The sequence below is a fragment of the Pecten maximus genome, chromosome 15 (genome assembly GCF_902652985.1).
Source record: "Pecten maximus chromosome 15, xPecMax1.1, whole genome shotgun sequence".
Classification (NCBI taxonomy): domain Eukaryota; kingdom Metazoa; phylum Mollusca; class Bivalvia; order Pectinida; family Pectinidae; genus Pecten; species Pecten maximus.
In genome coordinates this window covers 5,500,085-5,522,024 of record NC_047029.1, presented here as the reverse complement: position 1 = coordinate 5,522,024, position 21,940 = coordinate 5,500,085, and the positions used below count along the sequence as shown (strand labels likewise).

Sequence of the window (21,940 nt, the reverse complement as noted above, 5' to 3'; positions counted from 1 at the left end):
CGATCGCTCAACTGAAGATTAAATGTGAGGCAGTCTCATGGGAGACATTAGGGAGTTAAAAAAGTTGTTTTAGAAAGAGGGGAAAAGATAAGATTCCAAATTTAGTCGACTCTTATGATCACTCTTGCCGTATCTGTGTCAGTTTGATAAACCCTTATAAGGTGTGATGTTTTCCACTTCATTATCAGTAGGCCAGTTTAATCCATTTCCCTCGTTTATGTTCGTCTGTTGTCAGTATAATGTGACCGGGTGGGGTGTAATGTTGATTGTCGTCAGCAGTATGCTCCAGTCTTGCGCTTTCAAAAGACAAACATCAATATACTGCAGCCTCCCAAAGCACATCCACTACACACCTGCATCTTGTGGCTATCCTGAAATGACCTTAACTGTTGATAAGACGTTCAATAGCACGAAACCAAGCCCTACATTTTCCCTACTACTTGTAGGACTTTGAAATTGACGATGTGATATTTCCTTATCTTACCCTGGGGTTGAGACGGGGTTTCAAAAACAATTGAATGTTGTAATGGCAATGATATAATGACTTCACAAAAACATTAATTGTCGTATTATCATTATTGCCTTTCATTGATGTAATGTTAATAAAAGATATCTTACAGAGTAAAACAGTTAAGAACAAAAATCTGTGGGTGATATGGGTGATTTGAACCCTCGTGGAAAAATTCTCAGCTGCCAAATCACATGTTCTTAACTAAAGTATCCCAATCAGGTTGACATTCATCTGTCTCTCTTTAAGGGAATGAAATATTATATAATTTATCTTGTTACAGTGTTTTTGTCAATTTCCCCTTTCTCTACTGGTTTTTTAATTTGGTGTCTCCTTTATCACGCTCTTGTGAGGTCAACATCAGATAAATCTCGACAAAATAACGCCTTCTTTCAACTGCTTATTAAGTCATTGACTTTTTCATTGTATGTCATGATACCTTTCTGTATCGCTCCACACTGATATCGAACAAAAGTTAAATACATCTTGATGCATCAGAGAACAATTGTGACATCAATGTTGTGAAATATGACCGAATGTATATAAACTTATGTATTTGAGTATAGGATGCCGACGATGGCATGTGTAGCCTACGATCAAACTGTATAGAAACGTGAAATACACCGGTATTGGCTTGATCAAGTTTCGGTAAAATGTGACCGGGTGGGGTGCCCTTCCGGTTTGTCTTCGGCAATATTCTTCAGTGAGGTAGCACTATAAATCGGCAGAAGTAATGAACTAACTGCAGCCTCCTAAATCACAAAAACGCATTCACCACACGCATATATATCGCAAGCACGGAAGGCCGTCATTTAATTAACATCGCTGTTTATATGACATTAAATAAATAAAACCAAACCTAAACCAGACCAAGCTTGATCAAGTCAAGTGTATATTATACTGACTGTGAACACGCACTGTCCCACAACACATTCGGGACAAGTTAATGTGGACTCAACTCTCGCAGAAACCAACTCCTCTTTTTATTTCAAAATATCTTAATTAACAATACATATACAATACATACAAATATTTATGTATCCAAATACACCATTGTTAAAAGAATCAGCCAACAGGCTAAGCCTATATAAGACTTCTTCCATAAAAAGAACTTCAGGTTAAACCCGACAACCAACTCCTCTCCTACGATTACAACAATAGTACATCTTCTGTCTTCAGTATGTGTGTTTTATTAGAAACATTACGGTTCGCATATCTGCTGAAGTCACTTTTGGTGCATATCACCTGATTGAGCTTCCGGGTTTTAATGGCGCTTTAAAATGCATCCATTGACCTTAGCTTCTCAACAACATCCTTGAGTTGGGATTTTACGATGATGTACACGTTGTTTTACAGTGTTGTTAAAATTAATGGTTATGCAGTCGAAATTGAAACACTAGAGATGTCTCTTTTGTTCATGTCTGTTATTTTTTTCCTAAGATTTTGCACTTTAGTCATGCATATATCGCACGTTGTCACATTCAACAAAAGTGAGATACTCATGATTGTGACCAACATTTTAAGGTCAGACATTTCATATTTAGTCCCTTTCGGAAATTGAAAATGGTTCCCTTTGGAAATAAGGATGTAAAATGCAACTTTCATTTTTCGGGCTGATACAAATACAATATTGAAGTTAAAATAACATTTTGAAGTTTCTGTTATATAGGTGTTTAGAAACACAATTTCACAAAAATGTAAAAAATATCTAAAAAAAAGTAGTTCACACTGACTTGATTTTACGTCTTGTCAGTTTTGGTGGCAAATACTTAAGAAAAACGACATTTCAAAAAATCACCTCTAAGTAACTTTTTAACATTAAATCGGCCACAGATTGGAATCAAAATCTATATTTGGCAAGTTGCTGACCCTTCAGAACACTCGTGGTGTAATGATAAAATCAACTTCATTCGTGAGATCACAATTTTAATCAAACTAGGTAGCAATGATCATTGGAAGGTGATGCAGTGATCATTTATCCAGTAATCTGTTTAAACTCAACCCCAGGGCGTGATGGCTGATGCGCCCGGTGTCACAGAGGGAATTTTAGCATCACTCAGCTTATAAACTACTGATTCAGACGATACTTGGTAGCAACAATTAACAAATGGCCGGATTAAATTAGTTCAAGCTTCTCGATAACCAAGACGCCTAGACACTAAACTCCAGGTAACTATATTTTGAACATATGCAATTTTTAATAAGTCAATGAAATCAATGTGTGTTGTTAAGACCATAAACAGATTACCAACCGTTGATCAAGTAAGTAATTAATCAGCCGTCGGTAGCACTATAAATCGGCAAAAGTTCCGGACTATCACAAGGAGACTTAACACGAACATACCAAAGCCTCCAAAAACGCAAATAAACACTCACCACACGCATGCATTTTGCACACACGGGAGCCCTTCCTTAAAATGACCATAGCTGTTGATAGGGCGTTAAACAAATAAAACCAAACCACATTTTAAGTAAAAGAAAATTGAGGAATTTATAAAAAAAATATTAAAAATATAATGCCACCAGATTGAAATCAATATTACCAGATCTAGATGTGCATGTGCTGTGAACATATTCAAATAAACATAGGGCGACGAGCAAACACTTGGCATTTTCCTGAGTGACAATATATCATTGAAATAATGCTGGTGTCTGGGGGCTACATTCGAGAGAACTACGGCACAATGATGTCATATTGCCACATCGTCTTCTTGTATGACATTGTCCAATTCAACGCGAACACAGCTGACCTATAATGATATTGGTGGGAACTAAGATTCAATAGACAGTCCCCTGTCCGCCTGGAAGATCACTCAGCAATCGAATAAGCCGACCAGATACTAAATATACAGGGTAACATTAACAAGCAATAGATGGACGTGATGTCCCTAGCATTAACCCGATGAGGAAACAGAATTATATCAAGAGCACTTTAAAGTACATCAGGGTCAATTGTAAAAGTGCGGCCGGCCATGAAGCGACTGTTCGAGCAGAATGTTAGCGTTGGTAGTTTTTACTGAAGAAAACATAGTCATGTTGCCATTGCCATAAATCTTAATAAAGAAATATCTCAATAACCTTATCAATTTGTGTATAAGATATTAATCTGCAATAGAATACTTAAATATTTGATTTATTTTTCAGGGTCCATTGATGTAAAATGTAATAGGAATGACCAGTGAGAGTTGTTAGCATTCGAAGCGCCGATGGTTGGTTCCGGAGCGTAGTGTCAAGTATTGAAATAAGAACCGATGATTTGTTCCGGTTGTGGCTGATGCTGTGTCACGTTAATAAATTACACGTTTGCTAAAGCCAGCTAAATCAACAAAAATATGTATTGCAATATTGATTTGGATCTGACATTGGACACAAAGTTAAATTCTCATTTTTGATATCATTCTACACACCTAATATGGTGATTTATTGTCTTCTTGGAAACATAAGTTGTTTTGCATGATGAACAAAATGTTAATATATCTTTTTTTTTTTTTTATTTGTTCGAGATTATTTATTTCCTTGTTCTGGTTCTTACGATTGCTGTTCCCAGATTAGAATAAACAGAATGTTATACCTATTTTTGGTTTAACATTTTATCTCGCTCCTGATATATTTTAGTATTTCATACGTCTAAAATAACTTAAAAAACAAAGTGATTTATACTCAATGAATGAGCATGACTAACGAGTTTATATAAGGTTTTGCGTATTATATAAAATTGAATCGATAAATATCGCGAAATGTATTATCATCAGGCTTCAAACACAAAATCAGTTACTTCTTAAACACAATTGATACATTATTTTTATAGTAAGGTGATTATTTAAATGTTATCAACTTTCGCGTTTAGAAATGAAAATAAACCTGAAGTAATATTTCAAGTGTTATCTAAATGTTGAATTCGGACTTGCTGGTATTTTATAATACCAATAAATTCAGAACACGTTTTGTTGTCGGATTAATGATCTAGGCTTATAATTTGTCATGTAACATTTTCGATTTTTATGGACGTTGACGTCCGATATTACATGTAGACGCGCCCTTCATGTATATTAGGGAAGCCATCAGTTCTTTTTCTAAATCGTTCACGTTTAAGATAAAGTTCATTTACAGAATACATTGTCAACTGCAATGACGAAGGTTTTCGCCTGTTAACTATACTCAATATCTTGGATTCGGAAATGAACTGAATATGCCGCTTCCTGCAATGAAACAATTTAAAGCCGTCGGACTTGTATGTACATTAAACTCATGATCATCCTCGGATTACATTGAGTAGACAAACACTAATAGCCAGTTTACGTTACCTATGACATTATGTGTCAAGTGAAAGTGCAAGTTATATGGAAGCCTAAATAAAACGTACACGTTTCATGGCCGGGCAGTAAAGGCGACATAAACATCACAACATGAAGGAATAGTACTTACATCGTGTTTCTTGAGTTTGCTTCCCCACCATAGGTATTGGAGAATCTTGCCATAACAGCCGAGTATGACTCCCAAGGGAAGAATGTACGATGTTATCACTACGCCCAGAGCCATGCCCTTGTTCATGCCCTCTAGTGGCCATTGCTGTGTGCAAACGCTTACGCCGTTTTTTTCTAAGAGCTTCGTGAACAGAACGTACGGTAGCGATATCAGACAGGAGACTGAAAACAAAAACAAAAAACATCTTGTACAGAATAACATGTATATGGATTCATATTGACTATATATTAACCCATACATAAAGCACCATAAACTTATAACTATGGTGCTAAACGTCCTTGTACCAGACAGGTTTGAATTGAAACACGTGTTTGTGAAAACAAACGCAATACAATAAAAATCATCAAGAATAAAACAGAGAGAAAATATCATGAAAAATGTCTGAAGTGCTAAAATGGGAGTAATAGATCAAGTTTGGTTTCTTTAGTAGAAGTTAACCGATTACGTAAGTTTGGTGGTGAAGACTCAATGTAATAGGATGAGTGGGATGCAATTTCTAGTCTTATTCTCGTATTTTTTCTCGCCATGCTCTCGTTTATACTCCTGTGGATTGATGTATAGCTACGGAATGCGTTGACGTTATCCCTTGTCCTTGTCAACTTAATCGAATGATTTCTATCTTCATCCTTAATATGTATCCTGCCCAAAAATGAGAAATAATATGTGTTCTGTCCCCTGACCTAGGTTAACCACTCCCCATATTACCTGAAAACAGGAAATGAAAAAAAAACACCAAACTAACTTTCGCATATGATAATATATATTGATTGAAAGTGGAAGATTTATTTATATTAAGTGGAAGAAGGGTCAGTGTGGAAGTGATTTGTTTATTTTGGTACCTATTTATTGCTTTCTTTGCTGCAAATGGACAAGGTCAAGCAATACCAGACGCTTAGAAAAAAAGAAATACATATAAAAAAAACTTACATTTAAGCTGAATTGCGTGTTTTCAAATATAGATATAAGAACCCCATCAATCAAATGTTGCATTAATGCAATGATGACCAATTTGCTGGTGTGTTGTATGAACAAATTAGCCTCTTTTATCGGCAGATCGTAAAACAATATGCAAGTGAATGCTTTATGAGGAAAGACAAGGTTTTTGTTATACGCTAGGTTCATCCACTAAAGGTGTTGATTGAACAAATGCATATCCACCGTAGAAGCCTTGCTTGATGCGTAAAGCGTTAGTGGATGCAAATCTAATGAATATTTCACCAGCACAGCGAAAGTTTTCACTTGATCAATATAAGATTATGTAACATAACAGCAGTCTAGTCTATCAGTTAACACAAATCCTGGTAATTTTAATTTTCTCTCTGTGTCACAATCTGTCAATTTCCATCGCTCGGGCCCTACATCGTAGCTTCATAGCCTTGTATGCCGAAGGCTATAGCTGTACCGATTCCCATACAATATTCCCGACATAAGGTATCTTTTACAATAGGCTAGACAATTAGTACATTTTAGGAAATAGCCTGAAACGGTCAATAGTATATCAAAGGTTCTTATTTATAATGTATTCTTGTGTAAGAGGTCATTATTAACCTTGAACGGCTGGGGATCTTGGACGTAGTACGAATAATGTAGAATTCCATGGATGAAGGAAAACACGTCAATAACGACTAGACAGAAAGACTGCCAAAGTAGTAGAACCAAGGTAGGGGATAGATCACTAAACTCAGACATCTCCTAAATACCGCTATCGATTTCTAAATTGTGCTCAACAAGTGGCATAATTCCATATACGTATATCTTTTGCAAGTAGCTTAATTTTGGTACCACACAAATTAGATGATAATGAATCATTGGCTAGATATTGAACAATGCAGAAATGAAGGCAAATATTTTTTTATATTCTGGTGAAGTTGACAATTTTATATCTCATTCAATCGTTATCAATGATGGGGATTTACGTGATATTTTAATGACGTGATATAATTTGGTAAAGACGACATGATACGGACGCTGTAAAGACATTCGATTAATCACCGCAGGGAGTTATCTTCATATGAATCAACAGCTAAAGTCAAATTCGACAATTCCCTGTTTGCAAATTTTGAAAACACCATTCCGTTTTAGTTTCATTGTCATTTTCATCACTACATGTATTTTAGTGAGGCAACAATCCCATTACGCGTCGTTTAACGTGTTTCGTTTTAACACGCTGATCGTCAAGATTCACTTAACATCCCTCTACAGCTCGAAACTCTCTTTATTAACAGCCGTAACATCTTTGATATCACAATGCATGCATGGTGTAATTTATCAGTCAAAATTGCTTGTGTAAGGTATGCATTGTCATTAATCATGGCCTTTGACGCCTTTTCAGATTAGCAGAACTGTCATTTCCTCGTTTGATTACTGACATTTCTAAAGCACAACGTTAATTAATATATCTTACTCTCACAATATCGCAATGTAATGGCACTATGGTATTAGCGCGATACTATTGGACTCGCGTGAGAATATGATACAAATTGGACTAAAATTATCCTAGTGAACTGGCTCTAAGGTTCTATTGTGACGCTGGTCCTATCGTAACCGTCGGGTACTAACGTGACTATGGTTATATCATGACCGTGACTCAGTGATTCTACCGTTATCATAAAATACTGGCGTGACTATTGATCTACTGTGACTTTTGTGGTTTCGATTTCGTTTCGGATTCCTATCAACAGCGGTGATCAGTTAAGGACGGCCTCCCCTGTGTGCAAAATGCATGCGATTGGGAAATGCGAGGTCTTTGGGAGGCTGCTGTACATTAGTGTTGTTTGTGTCCTTGTGATAGCGTGCCCTACCTGTAATACCTTAGGGAAGGAAGGGTAGTGTATAATATCACATATGAACATAATCTGAATGTCTGTCGCAGATTACCATGAATTACATTAAAGCAGGATTTATATCGCAGTTCTTTTATTTGCCCTGCAGGTGGGGCGTAAGAATTGCACCTGCTGCATGATAGTAAGAGACGACTCAATTTGGGATCTTGTCTTCTTTCTTTACAACTTTCTTCTTTCTAACGTATCCCTTGACAATGCCTCACTTTTGTCCTTTAGTTGAGCGTTCGCCCTTGTGAGGAAGGCTTTTGGTTCTCTCCCCTGGCCGAGACATTTTAAGGACGCCAACATTAACATACCACAAGTCGTCATTAAATTACCTCAGCTCTGAATAGTTTATTAAACAATACTAAACCAGTGTTTTATCTTTGATCATACAAAGGATCCCAATATCAATTAAACACAATTTAAGTGCAAATATCTTCAGCACGTTAAAGAGATAAATGCAGCACTTTTTAGTTATACTGTTAATGAGTTTCAAATTTATGATATATGCTATTATTGTCTTATAATATCTAGCTAGTTAAAGGAAATTAAAAGGATGTATATAATGTTTGTGAAAAATATTTTGTTATCCTATGGTTTTGTTTATAATGCATGTTTACGAGAAAGTAGTCCAGCAAGAACCGAAATGTTAGTGAAGACATTTTATTTATCTACATACGTTGATATACTTTCTCCACCACCTTGGCTCATTTTTGATATTAAGGTTGTTTTAGTTCCGTTACGATATTGTCTACGTCGTATTTTATGATTAAGTTTTTTCATATACACGTATACGTTGTACTTTAAGCAATGTGGAAGCCACTTTATTGATATTTAATCAGTTTTTGGTCTTAGATGTGTCATCCCCAGAAGTCGAACTATATCTGGAAGACGTTCCTATGGAGTAAAGCTGGTCATGAACAATTATCACTGTGTCTACCAAACCGCCGGCAGTGGGTTGCTGATACGGCTATCCATGGTATAGAAATAAACTAATTTGCAAATGCAATTTAAAATTTGCCCAAGATGAAAAGAACGTCTAGGTTTGACTTACAGACTAAAGTTTCTATTACAGATACATTTCCAGTGGATCTAGGGCTAAATCCGACATAAAATTTCTAGACAAGACACAGCAGGTATTCCATTGATATATAATTCGATAATATTTTGTCGACTTGTATTACCCGGGGAATAGATTGGTCAGATATTATTATTTAATGCAATCTTAAAATGCACACGAGTTATAATGGTATTTAGCGTGAATTTTCTTTTCGGTATGGATTTCAGACTAGCACAGGAATGATGTGACTGTTGGATTGGTTAGTAAATTAAAGGATATTGGAATGTTGATTTAGGGCTATATAGTTAAAAATGTGCTAACTTCATCAATGCATTAATCAATGGTGTAAAAATATGGTCAATTCATGGAAACAATAAGTTCCACAGGCTAAGTCATTAGCATTGTTTACAAGTAGGCATCGACATCCTCTCAGCATGGTTATAGAGGAAGGGGGGTTACTTGGCTAAAGCCATTAAGCGAACAAAAAGTACCGATATTAAGAAAAATCATATACACAATATTGCAATTGCTACAGCAATACGCTCTGATATATCGATGGACATACACTAGAAGTGTATGATCTTCCGGTCGTTTGATTGGTTAAAATTTGAGCTTTGACCCAGTTGCGCGTGATTTACGTCACGTGATACCGTCGTTTCCGGATTGTGACTTGATGAACAGACTGCTACTCAAACAAAATCTGCGTAGGAATCTGTTACGTTCTCACCGCCCGTTGTAAAATATTTAAAGTCAATGTAACGACTTATCCGAAAAGGACTCTCGCAATGATTTTGATATGAAAAAAGTGTTGATGACGTGAAGAGAATTTCGAGTTGAAAATGAAACAATGATATCTGTCTCACAAAAATCATTTCTGTTACTATTCAGAGGTCAGGTTGTACACGGGGATACATTTACAATGAACATTAATAACACGTCCCATCTCACAGAAGTGTACCAAACCAGGGGGTTTTGACAGTTACACCGATTTGTCGATTTTTTTTGGCGGGAAGCAGATGACAGTGCACCACATACATACGCGCAGATAATCTCCGATTATCTAGTTCGAAAAAAATTTGGTTGTTGTGCTAGTCACCTATTTGTTCCTTACAAAATAATTTTTGAAAAAAATAAATTGTTTATTAAAATCTAATTTTCACATATTAATTCGTGTCATTTTAAATCTGATACTATAACTATGACTTATTTGCATATGTCAGCAAACGCATATGTGGTTACAATAACGCCACCGTCGACTGATTTTGGTAGAAACAGATCACATGACTAGTGGTTATTTTAGTCTCATCAGTTCGTTATTATTTTAAACTTACAAAACACGCTCGCTAAACCTTTTATCTTTTGCAATTGTAACCTCTTGTATATCATGTATATACTTAATATATGCAAAATCTGCAAAATATGAATGAACAATGTCGGTGATGAAGTTTTCCAAGTATTAACGGTATATAGGCATGCCGTCCTTTACTTGTCCTTAAAACGAGTCCATAGGAAGAGCCATCTCATACATCAGACGATTATAACGACAGGAAAACCGAAAGATAATATTGTTTCTGGAATGTGTTAGTGCCCTAGTAACCACAAGGTCCGCACGAGAATGATGTCAATGAAACAACAAAACAAGGACAGAAATTACAGATAGAACGATGGATAACATCATTGATCTGAAGAAATAGGCATATTTTTTTTACCATAATGTAGGTATATCTGTAAGCAGTAGAACAAACCTTCGGGTGGTCTCTGTATTTGCCGCAAGGAAGATTCCATTTTTGTCACGTTTAAAGTAAAGAATTAGTTATCAACATTTCAAAAAATGACAAGTGCTGATATTTTTTATTGTACATCGACACTGACACAATTCAACTCATATTGATTTTATTTCTTGTTGAACTGACACAATCCAATATTCCAATCATGACCGTATACATCATTTGCTACCAAAAGAGAGAACTGTGTGACATTAAAAGTAATTCAAGGTTATCCACAAAAACAAATGACACAGCACTTTATTCTGCATGCAGCAGGCCAAAATTAATTACTTTTGGTCTCGTGTTTGATTTGAAATCATTTAACGAGTCGACACTAGGTATGATGATAGACCCTGCGCTACAGTGGTGAAATATGTCTCGCTTGATCTTGGAGGTTGATGGTTCTATTGTCTGTTTTGGAGGTTAGATTTTCATCTCACTTTTTATATCATTTTTTTGATTGATTGTTGTAACGCCTTGTCACCATATATAGGTTATACAGCGTCCAGGGAAGAGTAAAAGATAACGACATTCAAACAAAGGGTTATTTGATATACAGAGAATAATACTAGTTGTTATAAGTCGTAGTTAGAACGCCACACCAACAAATCCAGAATCATTAATGTTGTAACGAAAAGACACATTACACAATTTACGGAAGAAAAAAACTCCGTTTAGTTCTAAATGATTGCCTCCGTGAAATGAATTATTTTTCAGTAAAAACAAACGAGCATTTTGTTGAAGTGGTCCTTCCACCGTGGCATGTAGGGCGTAAAAAATGAACATGTTGCAACCATTGCATGATCGTAAGAGGTGACTTAATTTGGGACCTTATCTGTTTTCTCTTCTTTTTTAACAACTATGTCAACAGTGTCTCCCTTGACAATGCCTCACCACTTTTGGCCTCCAGCTGAGCTTTCGACCCTGTGAGGAAGGCTGTGAGTTCTGCCCCTTGGCCGAGACATACCAGAGTATAGTAGTTTCTATTCCTGCTTAGCACTCAGCATATTAGGAGTGGGATGACTGGTTTGTCCGTTGTCAGTATAATGTGACCGGTGGGTGTGTCCTGCTGGGTGTCTTGGGCAGTATGCTTCAATGAGTTCCGGACTATCACAAGGAGTCTTAACATAAACATATCAAAGCCTCCCAAAACACGTATGAATACTCACCGCACACACGGGAGGCCGTCCATAAATGACCTTAGCTGCTGATAGGACGTTAAGCAAATAAAACTAAACCAAATCCACTGTGGACACGGCTTCGTGCATATACGACATCAATCGTAAGTTGGCTTCAAATCCCGTGCAAATAAAAAATACGACCATGATTAAACGGCCATGGTTTATTGATCAACGAATAAATTTGGTGTGCACTGTTGACCCTGTGAACAGTCTTCGTTGTGCTGTGTGTACAATTTGACAGAGATATTGCCATTTTCATTTTGCAATCCAATTTGACTGAATTATAGTGATATTGTACAACTAGGTTATAGATAATTTGAAAACGGCTTGTCCCTATGACACAGAGAGAACTCCATAACTTAATGTTTTAATGGATTAATAGACAAAGGACGAAAGGTATGTTGATAATTCAAGTGGTTGCCTAAATCTACATGTGAATTAACTTACAGCACCATGGCTAATATATGCTTGAATGATATATCCGCAGGTAAGTGAGGATAGCTTCGACTCTACTCCATCTTCCATAGCATGAACACTATTTTGGGTGTAATCGAGTGTAATTTCTCTACACATTAGGACCAATTATCTTACCACTTGAACATCACAAACTTTATTATAAGTAGCTTGAAACCGGTAAAAGGTGCTTCAAAATCATTACGTGGTAGTGGTGATGCGAATTTGTCTGCGTGATCGTTTTTTCTAATCAAAGTGCTTTTTGTTCTTGGTCTTGGATTTCCGATGATAAAGTTGACAAGAGACGTGACGCTACATGATTATTATCATTTTATATATACACGAGTAATGGTCATCCCCAGGAAGATCCCAGGGTCGACATCCGTGCATTTTCTGGAGCGACAGGAACAAATAAATGATATCAACCGTATCCATGGCAACGGACATCACGTTGTACATGTTACGGATAACGAGACTGTGAATGCATGGAAAATGGCTTAGTAGTTGCCGCGGCCACCAGCGAAATGTGTTTCCAAATATGATTTAAAGATAAATATTAATGTTGATATTCTATTTCACTGTAGCCTAAATATAGTCATATCGATACTAGCATCTGATAACAGGTCAATGTTCATATTTACATATATATATATATATATTCTTTTTACATCAGTAAACCCAAGAACAGACGAATTTTACAGAAGAAATAATATAGTTCGTCCTGTCGTTGTAAACGACATGCTCATAAAATGGTTTCAACACACAAAGAAAAGGTTCCAAGCAATGTAAATTTCCCAGAGAGGGTCGCCCTAAAAACTGTTTACCCTTAGAGACCACTTACCGATACATTGCTTTCTGAAAGCAAAGTTGGTTCCCGTGACTTTACATTCAACCAAAATGTATCGATGATGCACTTAGCTAATTATCTAATTACGTATCTAATGTATCAATAATAGCAGATTGTCACAAAACCGATAGAAATTATTATTTTCATAACGAAATATTTATTTTCATGCATTTTGTGGAAAAGCAAGTCATTTTGTTTTGAACAGATGACATCTTGAATGCCTTCCATATTAATCCCATTCAAATTATTTAGCATTTACAGAACCTGATTTATCCTTACCCTGCCAAAAGTTTGGCTTGGATGTGACAATGACTTATTGAACGATAATGAACATAACAGACCACCCTGTAACACTCCAAACCTTTCCTAATATGTAATGCCGACATGTGTCGGCCACGTCCTTAAATGATTTTCGCTGTTAATTATCATATACGATATATTTGATGACTAATAGTTTTTTTTTAAAGAAGTATAAAATAAAGACTATGATTACAACTTAACTAATTTAAATTGACATTATTGTATACATTTTAAACTTTGTGAAAACAGTGCATCTTATTCTAATTAAATGTATCACTTTACTTACTTCGTTCATGTGAATAAGACATATTTGATATCAAAATAACAGTAAATGTATACATTGTAGTCTGTTATAATTGATTATCAAATTTCCATTACGTGGAAATTATCTACATCTTGTTACTGTACCCTTTCACCCAACTTGGTGTTATGCAAGGAGGTCCACTTAGACTATCAGAAATAGTAATGACTAACTATTAACGTTGTTATGATTCATTTTCATGCCTCTACACATTGTGATAAAATGAAATAAATTGACATTGTAGCGCTTTGTTCACTGTTAGAAATCTTGAGTATAGCACGCGGATATATTATAGAGAAACACGTGCAGAAGTACCATGTCGTGGATGTTTTGTATTGCACATGACTGTCAAGGTAGCGTCTCCATTTTGTCATATACCATAATGGAAATAACTATCACTTTCTTTTGCTTTCCCAAGTATTTTCCGATAACTCAATTATGTAGAATAAAAAACACCTTTAAAGAAATCGAGAAAGCATATGATCGCATAGATAAGTCGCCTTCCTGTTACAATGATATAATTATAACTGATTTTCACAATGCATACACTAAAATGTCTGCACTTCCCTAGCTATTTAAACCGGAAGATGTCGTTATAATAGGGCCACATCTCAGAAGTATTTTAAAAACTTTAAATCTGTTTTTTTTTTTTTTATCAATTATGTATGGAAGCTTTTAAGCGTACGCTGTCAGCTTAAAGATGAGTTAAGTATGTGTCGAATGATTTATATAACTACATGTAGCATCATGCATGCAAGTGTTGTCTTTCAAAATCAAATATCTCAAATAGGAATAATAGTGGAATTGAATCTAAGAATTTCCCCGAGTTTGACATCTAGCGTCATATTTCAGACAACGATGGGATACCTTTATTATTTAGTCGTATAGCACTATAGTTATGATTTAAAGTATTAGTCAGTAAAATTCCATGTTGGACCAAAAAAGACGTTGGAGGCTAATAGTGGTCTTTGAAACGACATTTCAGTGGAACAACCCTTTGAAGGGACACCTCAGTGAAATGGCCCTATGAATAGAAACTTCTTTAGGACGGTTCGTGACTATTTTTACGACATTTCACTGAGAATGCCCTTTAAGACGACAGTTTAGTGAAATGACAGTTGGTCCTGTTTAAATAGAAACATTTGTATGATATTTTATAGTATCACATTTGTCCATGATATATCCTGCTCAATTTCACTGACATCTAGAAGTTGCATTGTTTTCTTGTCTACACCCACAATTGCAGAGTAAAACGGAGAACATTATATTTCATTTGAAAGATGCTTGTAAGAGACAACCTTACTATTTTAATAATTATTGTAAGTAAAAACATTGATATTTTAATTATCCTTGATTGTGACCCGATATTTTAATGATCCTTGTATGTGAAAACCTTGATATTTAAATGATCTTTGTACGTAACGAGCTATTATTTTAGCAATCCTTGCCTTTTACAACATAATATTTTAATAGTCATTATTATTGACAACCTAATTAGTTTGATGGTCCTTGAATTGGAAAGCCTAAGGACCGACCACAAAGTCTGCCTCATTCGCTGATTCGCTCATCTCAAAAATGAGGGAGTTTCAAGGGAGACATGAGAAGAGATCAGAGGCTTACATGTATCTCGTTTACCCCTCTCGCACTGAGTAATTTCATCAGCGGTTACCATAACAACTATTATAATCCCCACGGCCCATCAGATAATGTCATTAGGATGAACTGATGGATAAAAAGTGTGAAGAAAGGAAACCACTGCAAAGCAAACGAACAATGTAAAAAAAAAAAATAGTACCGTGACAAATACAATTTGAAATGTCAGAAGTGCCGATTTCTCACCACAGTCGCACTCTGTGGAAGTTAACGTTGTCATGTGTATTTAACAAGTCCAGAAAAACGTATTTAGATAGACTACAGGGCGGACAGAGCATCATAGTACATTTGTCGTAACGCTATGGAAGGCATATTCGCTGGCCAAGTGTGTTTACTACAATACACTCCACTGTATTTAACACTTTGTGGAAGGCTGTAATCTAATATATTTCAAAAGGAGATGAATATAGAAAAGAAATAATTACGTCAAAAATAATAAATAAATATATACTGAACAAAAAAACCCAAAACAAACAAAAACGGTCAAGCCTACAGGGATACGTCATTGATCTGTTTGCTGTATTAAAACTATTGTTATACACAAAACAATGTAGTTCCCGGTATTCGTATATAACTGTCAGATTTATTGTCCTGTTTTTCGTGCGGCAATTGATCCGAGCGACCTCCATTACATTTACATGTTTACTGAGTTTGTAAATATAGCTGCCCAGGAAATAATATCCTGCTTTTCATTTATTATCGGATGTAATAACAGCATCGATATCCATTCCAGATTCGCCTTCATACACCTATGCAACGTGCCCATTAGATTGACTCAACAGACCCTTTTGTGTATATCAGGGACCCCATGGAGGACCAAGGGTTATGAACTACAATATCGGTTGATAGAAAAAATGGCACAAACCTTTATAAATGGTAAAGTAGTCGGACACAGCAATACACAACACTAAACGGCGGAGTAAGCAGTATCAATCATGCTGATGTGACAGTTTCATGATTAATTTTATTGCTCGGTATTGATCAAATGCATTCGACTCCGTCCAGTGGTAGAAATCGTGCCATCAAAACCATGATCTAGTAGGATTTGAAACTTTGGTTAAGAACATGCTGTAACTAAAGCGTCTAGTCTGTTGATAAATGTCTAGCCATATCGGTCTAATTGGTCTGAGGTTTAAATCTTCATACTACTCGATCAATTTTGTTTTTTGTTTTGTTTTGTTTATATACTTTGACAAATTTGATGTCATGAAATATCCTGAGCCTGTCTTAACCTTTGCACTGTTGCGAGGATATCAAACTCCTAAAAAACAAAACATACAAGACTGTCTCCACGAAATCTGGACCTGTAACAATTCTGGAAAATGTACTGAAAACGTATTATTTTGGCGTACTCAAATGTTGACACAACAGCTAATAGAAAATAAATAGCACAAAGATAAATTAGCACACAGACAATTTTAAAAATTGATGACATCCGCTTATCAAGGAATTTAAAAATCTATATATAGTTACAGTGACCTCAATTTTTATTCCAAAGTGGTTGAAATGAAACATGCACACACGATATGATTTGTTGTAAGTGTAAGAAGTTTTAGAAAATGTGATCATTAATTAAGTGTTTATAGCGAAAACGTCGTTTGGTTTCGTAAGTACGTACAAACATTTCCATACATCCCCTCGTCGCGAGTGGATAATAAGGTATGCCCTTATCCATGTCGTTTGTTCCTTAATAAGTCTTCATTAGAGAATAATCAGTCAGAGGCACTGATACACGTAGCTGCGGAATGGGACAGAGGTATGCATCATTAGTGCAACATTAGCAGAATTGGTATTTACCCTGTTCAATGTCATTAACAGATGTTGTATGTGGATCATTTGACCATGAAGGCCATAACTCCGCATTGGCATACCTAGATACAGAAATATGGACCCCAGCTCGGTCACATAATAACAGTAACGGACAAACAATTACATAATGCGAACTCAATGAAGCTGAACATTCAGTAATGAGTACAGAGGCAAATTTCTTCATGTCGATTCAGGTCAATTTTAGATAAATTTCAGGTCAATATTTTTTCAACTCAAATTTACCTCCAGCCATTTTGCCTGTGTAGTAGGTACCAGTTTTGCAGGCTGGTGTGACAAAATCTATAACCGTTCTCGCATGAGCAGTTACACGATAGCATGAAATACAAATTGGTCCCATATTGTCAAAGAGTTTAACGAGTCTTCCTGTACTTGCTTCCAGCCGAACGTTAAGTCGTATATACCAATTACGTGGACTGTAGCTAGACTTGTTTGTTTGTTTTTGTTTAACGTCCTATTAACATCCAGGGTCGTTTAAGGACGTGCCAGGTTTTGGAAGTGGAGGAAAGCCGGAGTACCCGGAGAAAAACCACCGGCCTACGGTCAGTACCTGGCAACTGCCCCACGTAGGTTTCGAACTCGCAACCCAGAGGTGGAGGGATAGTGTTAAAGTGTCGGGACACCTAAACCACTCGGCCACTGCGGCCCCCTATATGAAGACAGGATGACATTAGCAAACAAAAAAATGAAAATAATTAAAAATTGCAAACAGTATATCGGCTATATTTTTGTGTCATTTCGGCAACTTCCAGCAGATGACACAGAGGAACATCATCATGTTTAGCCATTAGAGTAATCTAATACAACACAAAGAAGGGCACAGCAGGTGATTATTTTCACAATATCCGATATGCACTGCATTTTTATCTATCTAAACGTAAACCTATCTATCTCCATCCTGTTCAACGGCGTCGATTGACTTTATCACATAGTGGTGATTGATGAAGTGATTTGATCCGATAGGTTGTTTGCTAATTATTTGTTTAGATATATAGTATGCACTTGCTTGAGCTTCGGTGGAACCTAGAGAGTACCAACAAGAACAGCTGCACCTCACTTAACGCTTTTGCAATTAACTATACCTAATTTATCAAAGTCTATTTCATAATCAGTGTTTACACCGTGTTTAAGTATTTCCACAGCCTTTGGTATTTTTATACACCGTATACACTTTACTTGTTACAAAAGACTTCATTAATTATTTAGGACGCAGCAGGGGTCGTTATACACATTAGAATAAATTACTTGCTGAACTCACCTCAACAACATAGGGAAAGAATTCACCATTGAGAGAGGAATCAGGATTAATAACGCCAAACCTCACGTGCATGTGATAACACCGAAATATGACAGAAGAGGTCACTAGTTAGGTGTTATGTAATTTCTCGTATTGATATTGACATTTGTTGTTCAAATACTACAAACAAACGATATGTGCTTACGTAAAGAAATCCGGAAACATTTATCCAGCATCTGATGTGATGAAAAAAAACGTTCTAATAAATAACTATAGGTATTTTGACTATGTTTACTGCAGGGGTTCACTATTCCTGCGACCAACAAAAAAGAACAACAAGAGAGAAGCAGGACAAAAACGTTGGTAGACGACAAGGATAACGACCACAGGATCAAAAAGACAGTTTACAATTGATAGCATACATTTACCAAGCCATCCCGAACCTAAATTTCTTTTTCTTTACCTGGTATTATTTTCGCTTGTGTGCCGGAAACCAAAACGACTATCATACGTAAGATGTTACTCCTTCAAACAAAATGTGAGAAACATTCTAAAACGGATTAGGACTACATTTCTTAATTCTGCGTTACCTGATCTTGATGTACACACGACAGATAGAAATAGCATATAGTTGTGCTAGGGACATCATACAGCTGTATCGTTCTACTAAAAAACCCAGTATTTCCTTATGAGTAACACTCTTCTTACAAAAGTCTGTTGACATAAACACCTTGGCATGAACCTATCAAGAAATAGTGGTCAGACTGATCATATATCAACTATATCGAAACAAAGATTTCGCTAAGTAATGATATATTACGCAAATTCAAATTTACATAATCTGGAATAATCTTACTAAAGCTCAATCTGTCCTTCAATTAGAGGCAGCACTATCATTACTGGAGGCAACAGGTAAACTAATAGAGTGAAATTGTATCTTGAAACAAGCTGGATCCCTCTAGAGAAAAGACGCAAACATCACAAAATCATTCATTTCTACAAAAAGGTTAAGGTCATTAAGTATCTACAAGGAATCCTTCTACGTAATAACAGCATCCATGATCACAATACCCTTCTTCGCAACAACTGTCGTTCACCTGCCTGGCGTACAAATACGTACATTAAAACGTTTCTGCTATCAGAAATTGGCCTCTGGAACTCTTTGTTGGACTCTAATAAAAGTTACCCAACAAACAAAAAGTTGAAATCACTTAAATGCATTAGACCAAAAAGGCCAGCTTACTATAATAGCGGTAGCAGACTGGGTCAGATTCACCATGCGAGATTGGGGATGAGTACAGTTCCCTGGAATCGTGTTGATATCGAAAAAACACCGTAAATTGACCGTTATGCTCACGAGATTAAGAAGAGGAAACCAACGATTTTGTATTATGTTGTCGGCTTTTCTCTTAACTTCAATTCGATGTTTTAATATAGTTAATTACCAAATCTCTACCGATACACGCCTGTTAAGTGACAATGAACTAACAAATGAGAAAAAATTCTCTGATTTTGTTCGTGTGTCCAAGACTGTATTATTTAATCGAAGATATTCGAATGGCTATCCATTGGCCCAAAATCGAAGCCTCAAAACATGGCATCTTTCATATATAGACTTCTTACTATGACATAGAAAACTTTCTATATTCTGTCCTCATCACTTCCTCCCTACTTTTCCAAGTCTCTCATTTTCTTCTCTCATCCACGTATACACATATTTACTCCTAAACATTTCTTTTTTCTGCTACACGCCATATCTAAACAGTGCATGCACCTTAGAAACGGAGATATGAAATGCAAAACTTGTTTCTGAATCCGATTCTTATGCGGAAGAAGGATTTTATGTGTTATGTTCATGTGTATATTTATAGGGATGAACTAAAATTGTTATAAAAAGTAGGGCAGTGTCAAGTGAGACATTAGAAAGAATTAAAAGAGTCTAACAGCAGCTACATCTTCAGTCAATCTTCAAGTCAAGACACAACATTGATGTTAGGGACATCGTACAGCTTTTACGTCCTTCTAGGATTCGTCATTGATGCTAGGGACTAAATATAACAGATAACACTAACTCAATGTAATTGATGAGTAACGTTATCTCAGTTAATTAGTAGTGTTGATTTTAATCGATGGATTTTGTTACGGTACAAAAAAATACACAGATAAATTATAAGGCGCGGTAGTAAAATACACGCCTACCAGTATCGATGAATCTTTACTTCACTAAAGTGCATCCTTTGTTTCACCATTTAGTAGACAAGATTACGAGAGTGTAAACGTAAACTTATTTTAATCCCCCGTGTTGGTCAGGATGGAAGAAAGCGAAGGGTATCACTGTTAGAGAAAACGGAGTCCCCGGAGGAAACCCACGTGGTCGGAAAGGTTATCACCTTACTGTTTACGTCCGATCGGGAAATCGAGTCTCGGCCGCCTGGGTAAAAGACAGGAAATGTATCACTGTTCCACCCGACTACCCAAAAATTGCGAGGACCCAAACATTGCAAGGATATTGGTATCGGAGGCATAACTATTTTCATGCCAACTCGTATGACGTATTACATAATATAATGTTATACTGCACGTCACTAAACAAAAGCGTAAACAATAGGAGCGAATTGATTCACGAAAAGACACGGACATTTTATTGTCGACGGGCTGTTAAAATTAACATAATCAATCAATTTATGTATACGTTGAGCTTGTTCATATCTGATTTGTTATCCTTCCTCAGCTGAGCGTAAACTCCTTTTGTTTCATTCGGCCGTGAAACATGCAGCACATAAACTGATATTGTAAAACGTCAAATCAGGAGGGCTTTTATTAGAGCGAAACAATATGAATCGCACGAGACTGACAATGTTTTGTTCAATCCTAGATCTACGTACGTTTCAAACAACCATAAAAAGTGTATATATGACATTGAAACAAACTTGATGTGCTTTGCCTCCTGGGTAGTCATTTGCAGGCTAAGTCTTATTGTAGTAGATATTGGCTACTTCCCCGGAAATCCTACCAGAGTCCCGGAGTATAACTACAACAGTAAAGGACGACGACTCGCTATTCAAGTCAGATTAAACGAAAAACAAAAACTGTCCAGATAGGAACAAAACAACCGCATTAGATCTAGTCGCACTCGATGTCTCTTAACATTCAGAAGATTTTAGTAGGACTACACATAAATCATTACTCGGAAATGTGTATGTAGAAGATATGTATTTAATGAAACATTTAATGAGAAGTCAATCGCTTTTTTTGCAATTACCCCTTTACCATTTAGATTTGTTGTCACACCAACTCAAGATCACAATACCGATATCAAACAGCTGATACCACAAACTAAATAAAGTTCCTACCTAACGACAAACATTTCTATGATAAAATGATATTTTGATTGGCTGAAAGAAGGTCACATGACTCCCCGTTAGCTACAATATCGAAAGAAAAAATTAATCGAGAAAGCTGATTGACTGGGTGTTAAAAAATTACATGTATGAATT

The 21,940-nt window shown here is 36.1% G+C and overlaps 1 protein-coding gene across 1 annotated transcript in view; it reads right to left on the bottom strand.

Moving 5' to 3' along the window:
- The window catches only part of LOC117343944 (galanin receptor type 2-like), a 130,710-nt gene that overhangs the window by 17,051 nt on the left and 91,719 nt on the right, over positions 1-21,940 (bottom strand). Inside the window, exon 4 of the mRNA XM_033906513.1 lies at positions 4,934-5,154. Within this exon, the coding sequence (XP_033762404.1) occupies positions 4,934-5,154 (221 nt within the window). The remainder of the gene's footprint in view (positions 1-4,933; positions 5,155-21,940) is intronic.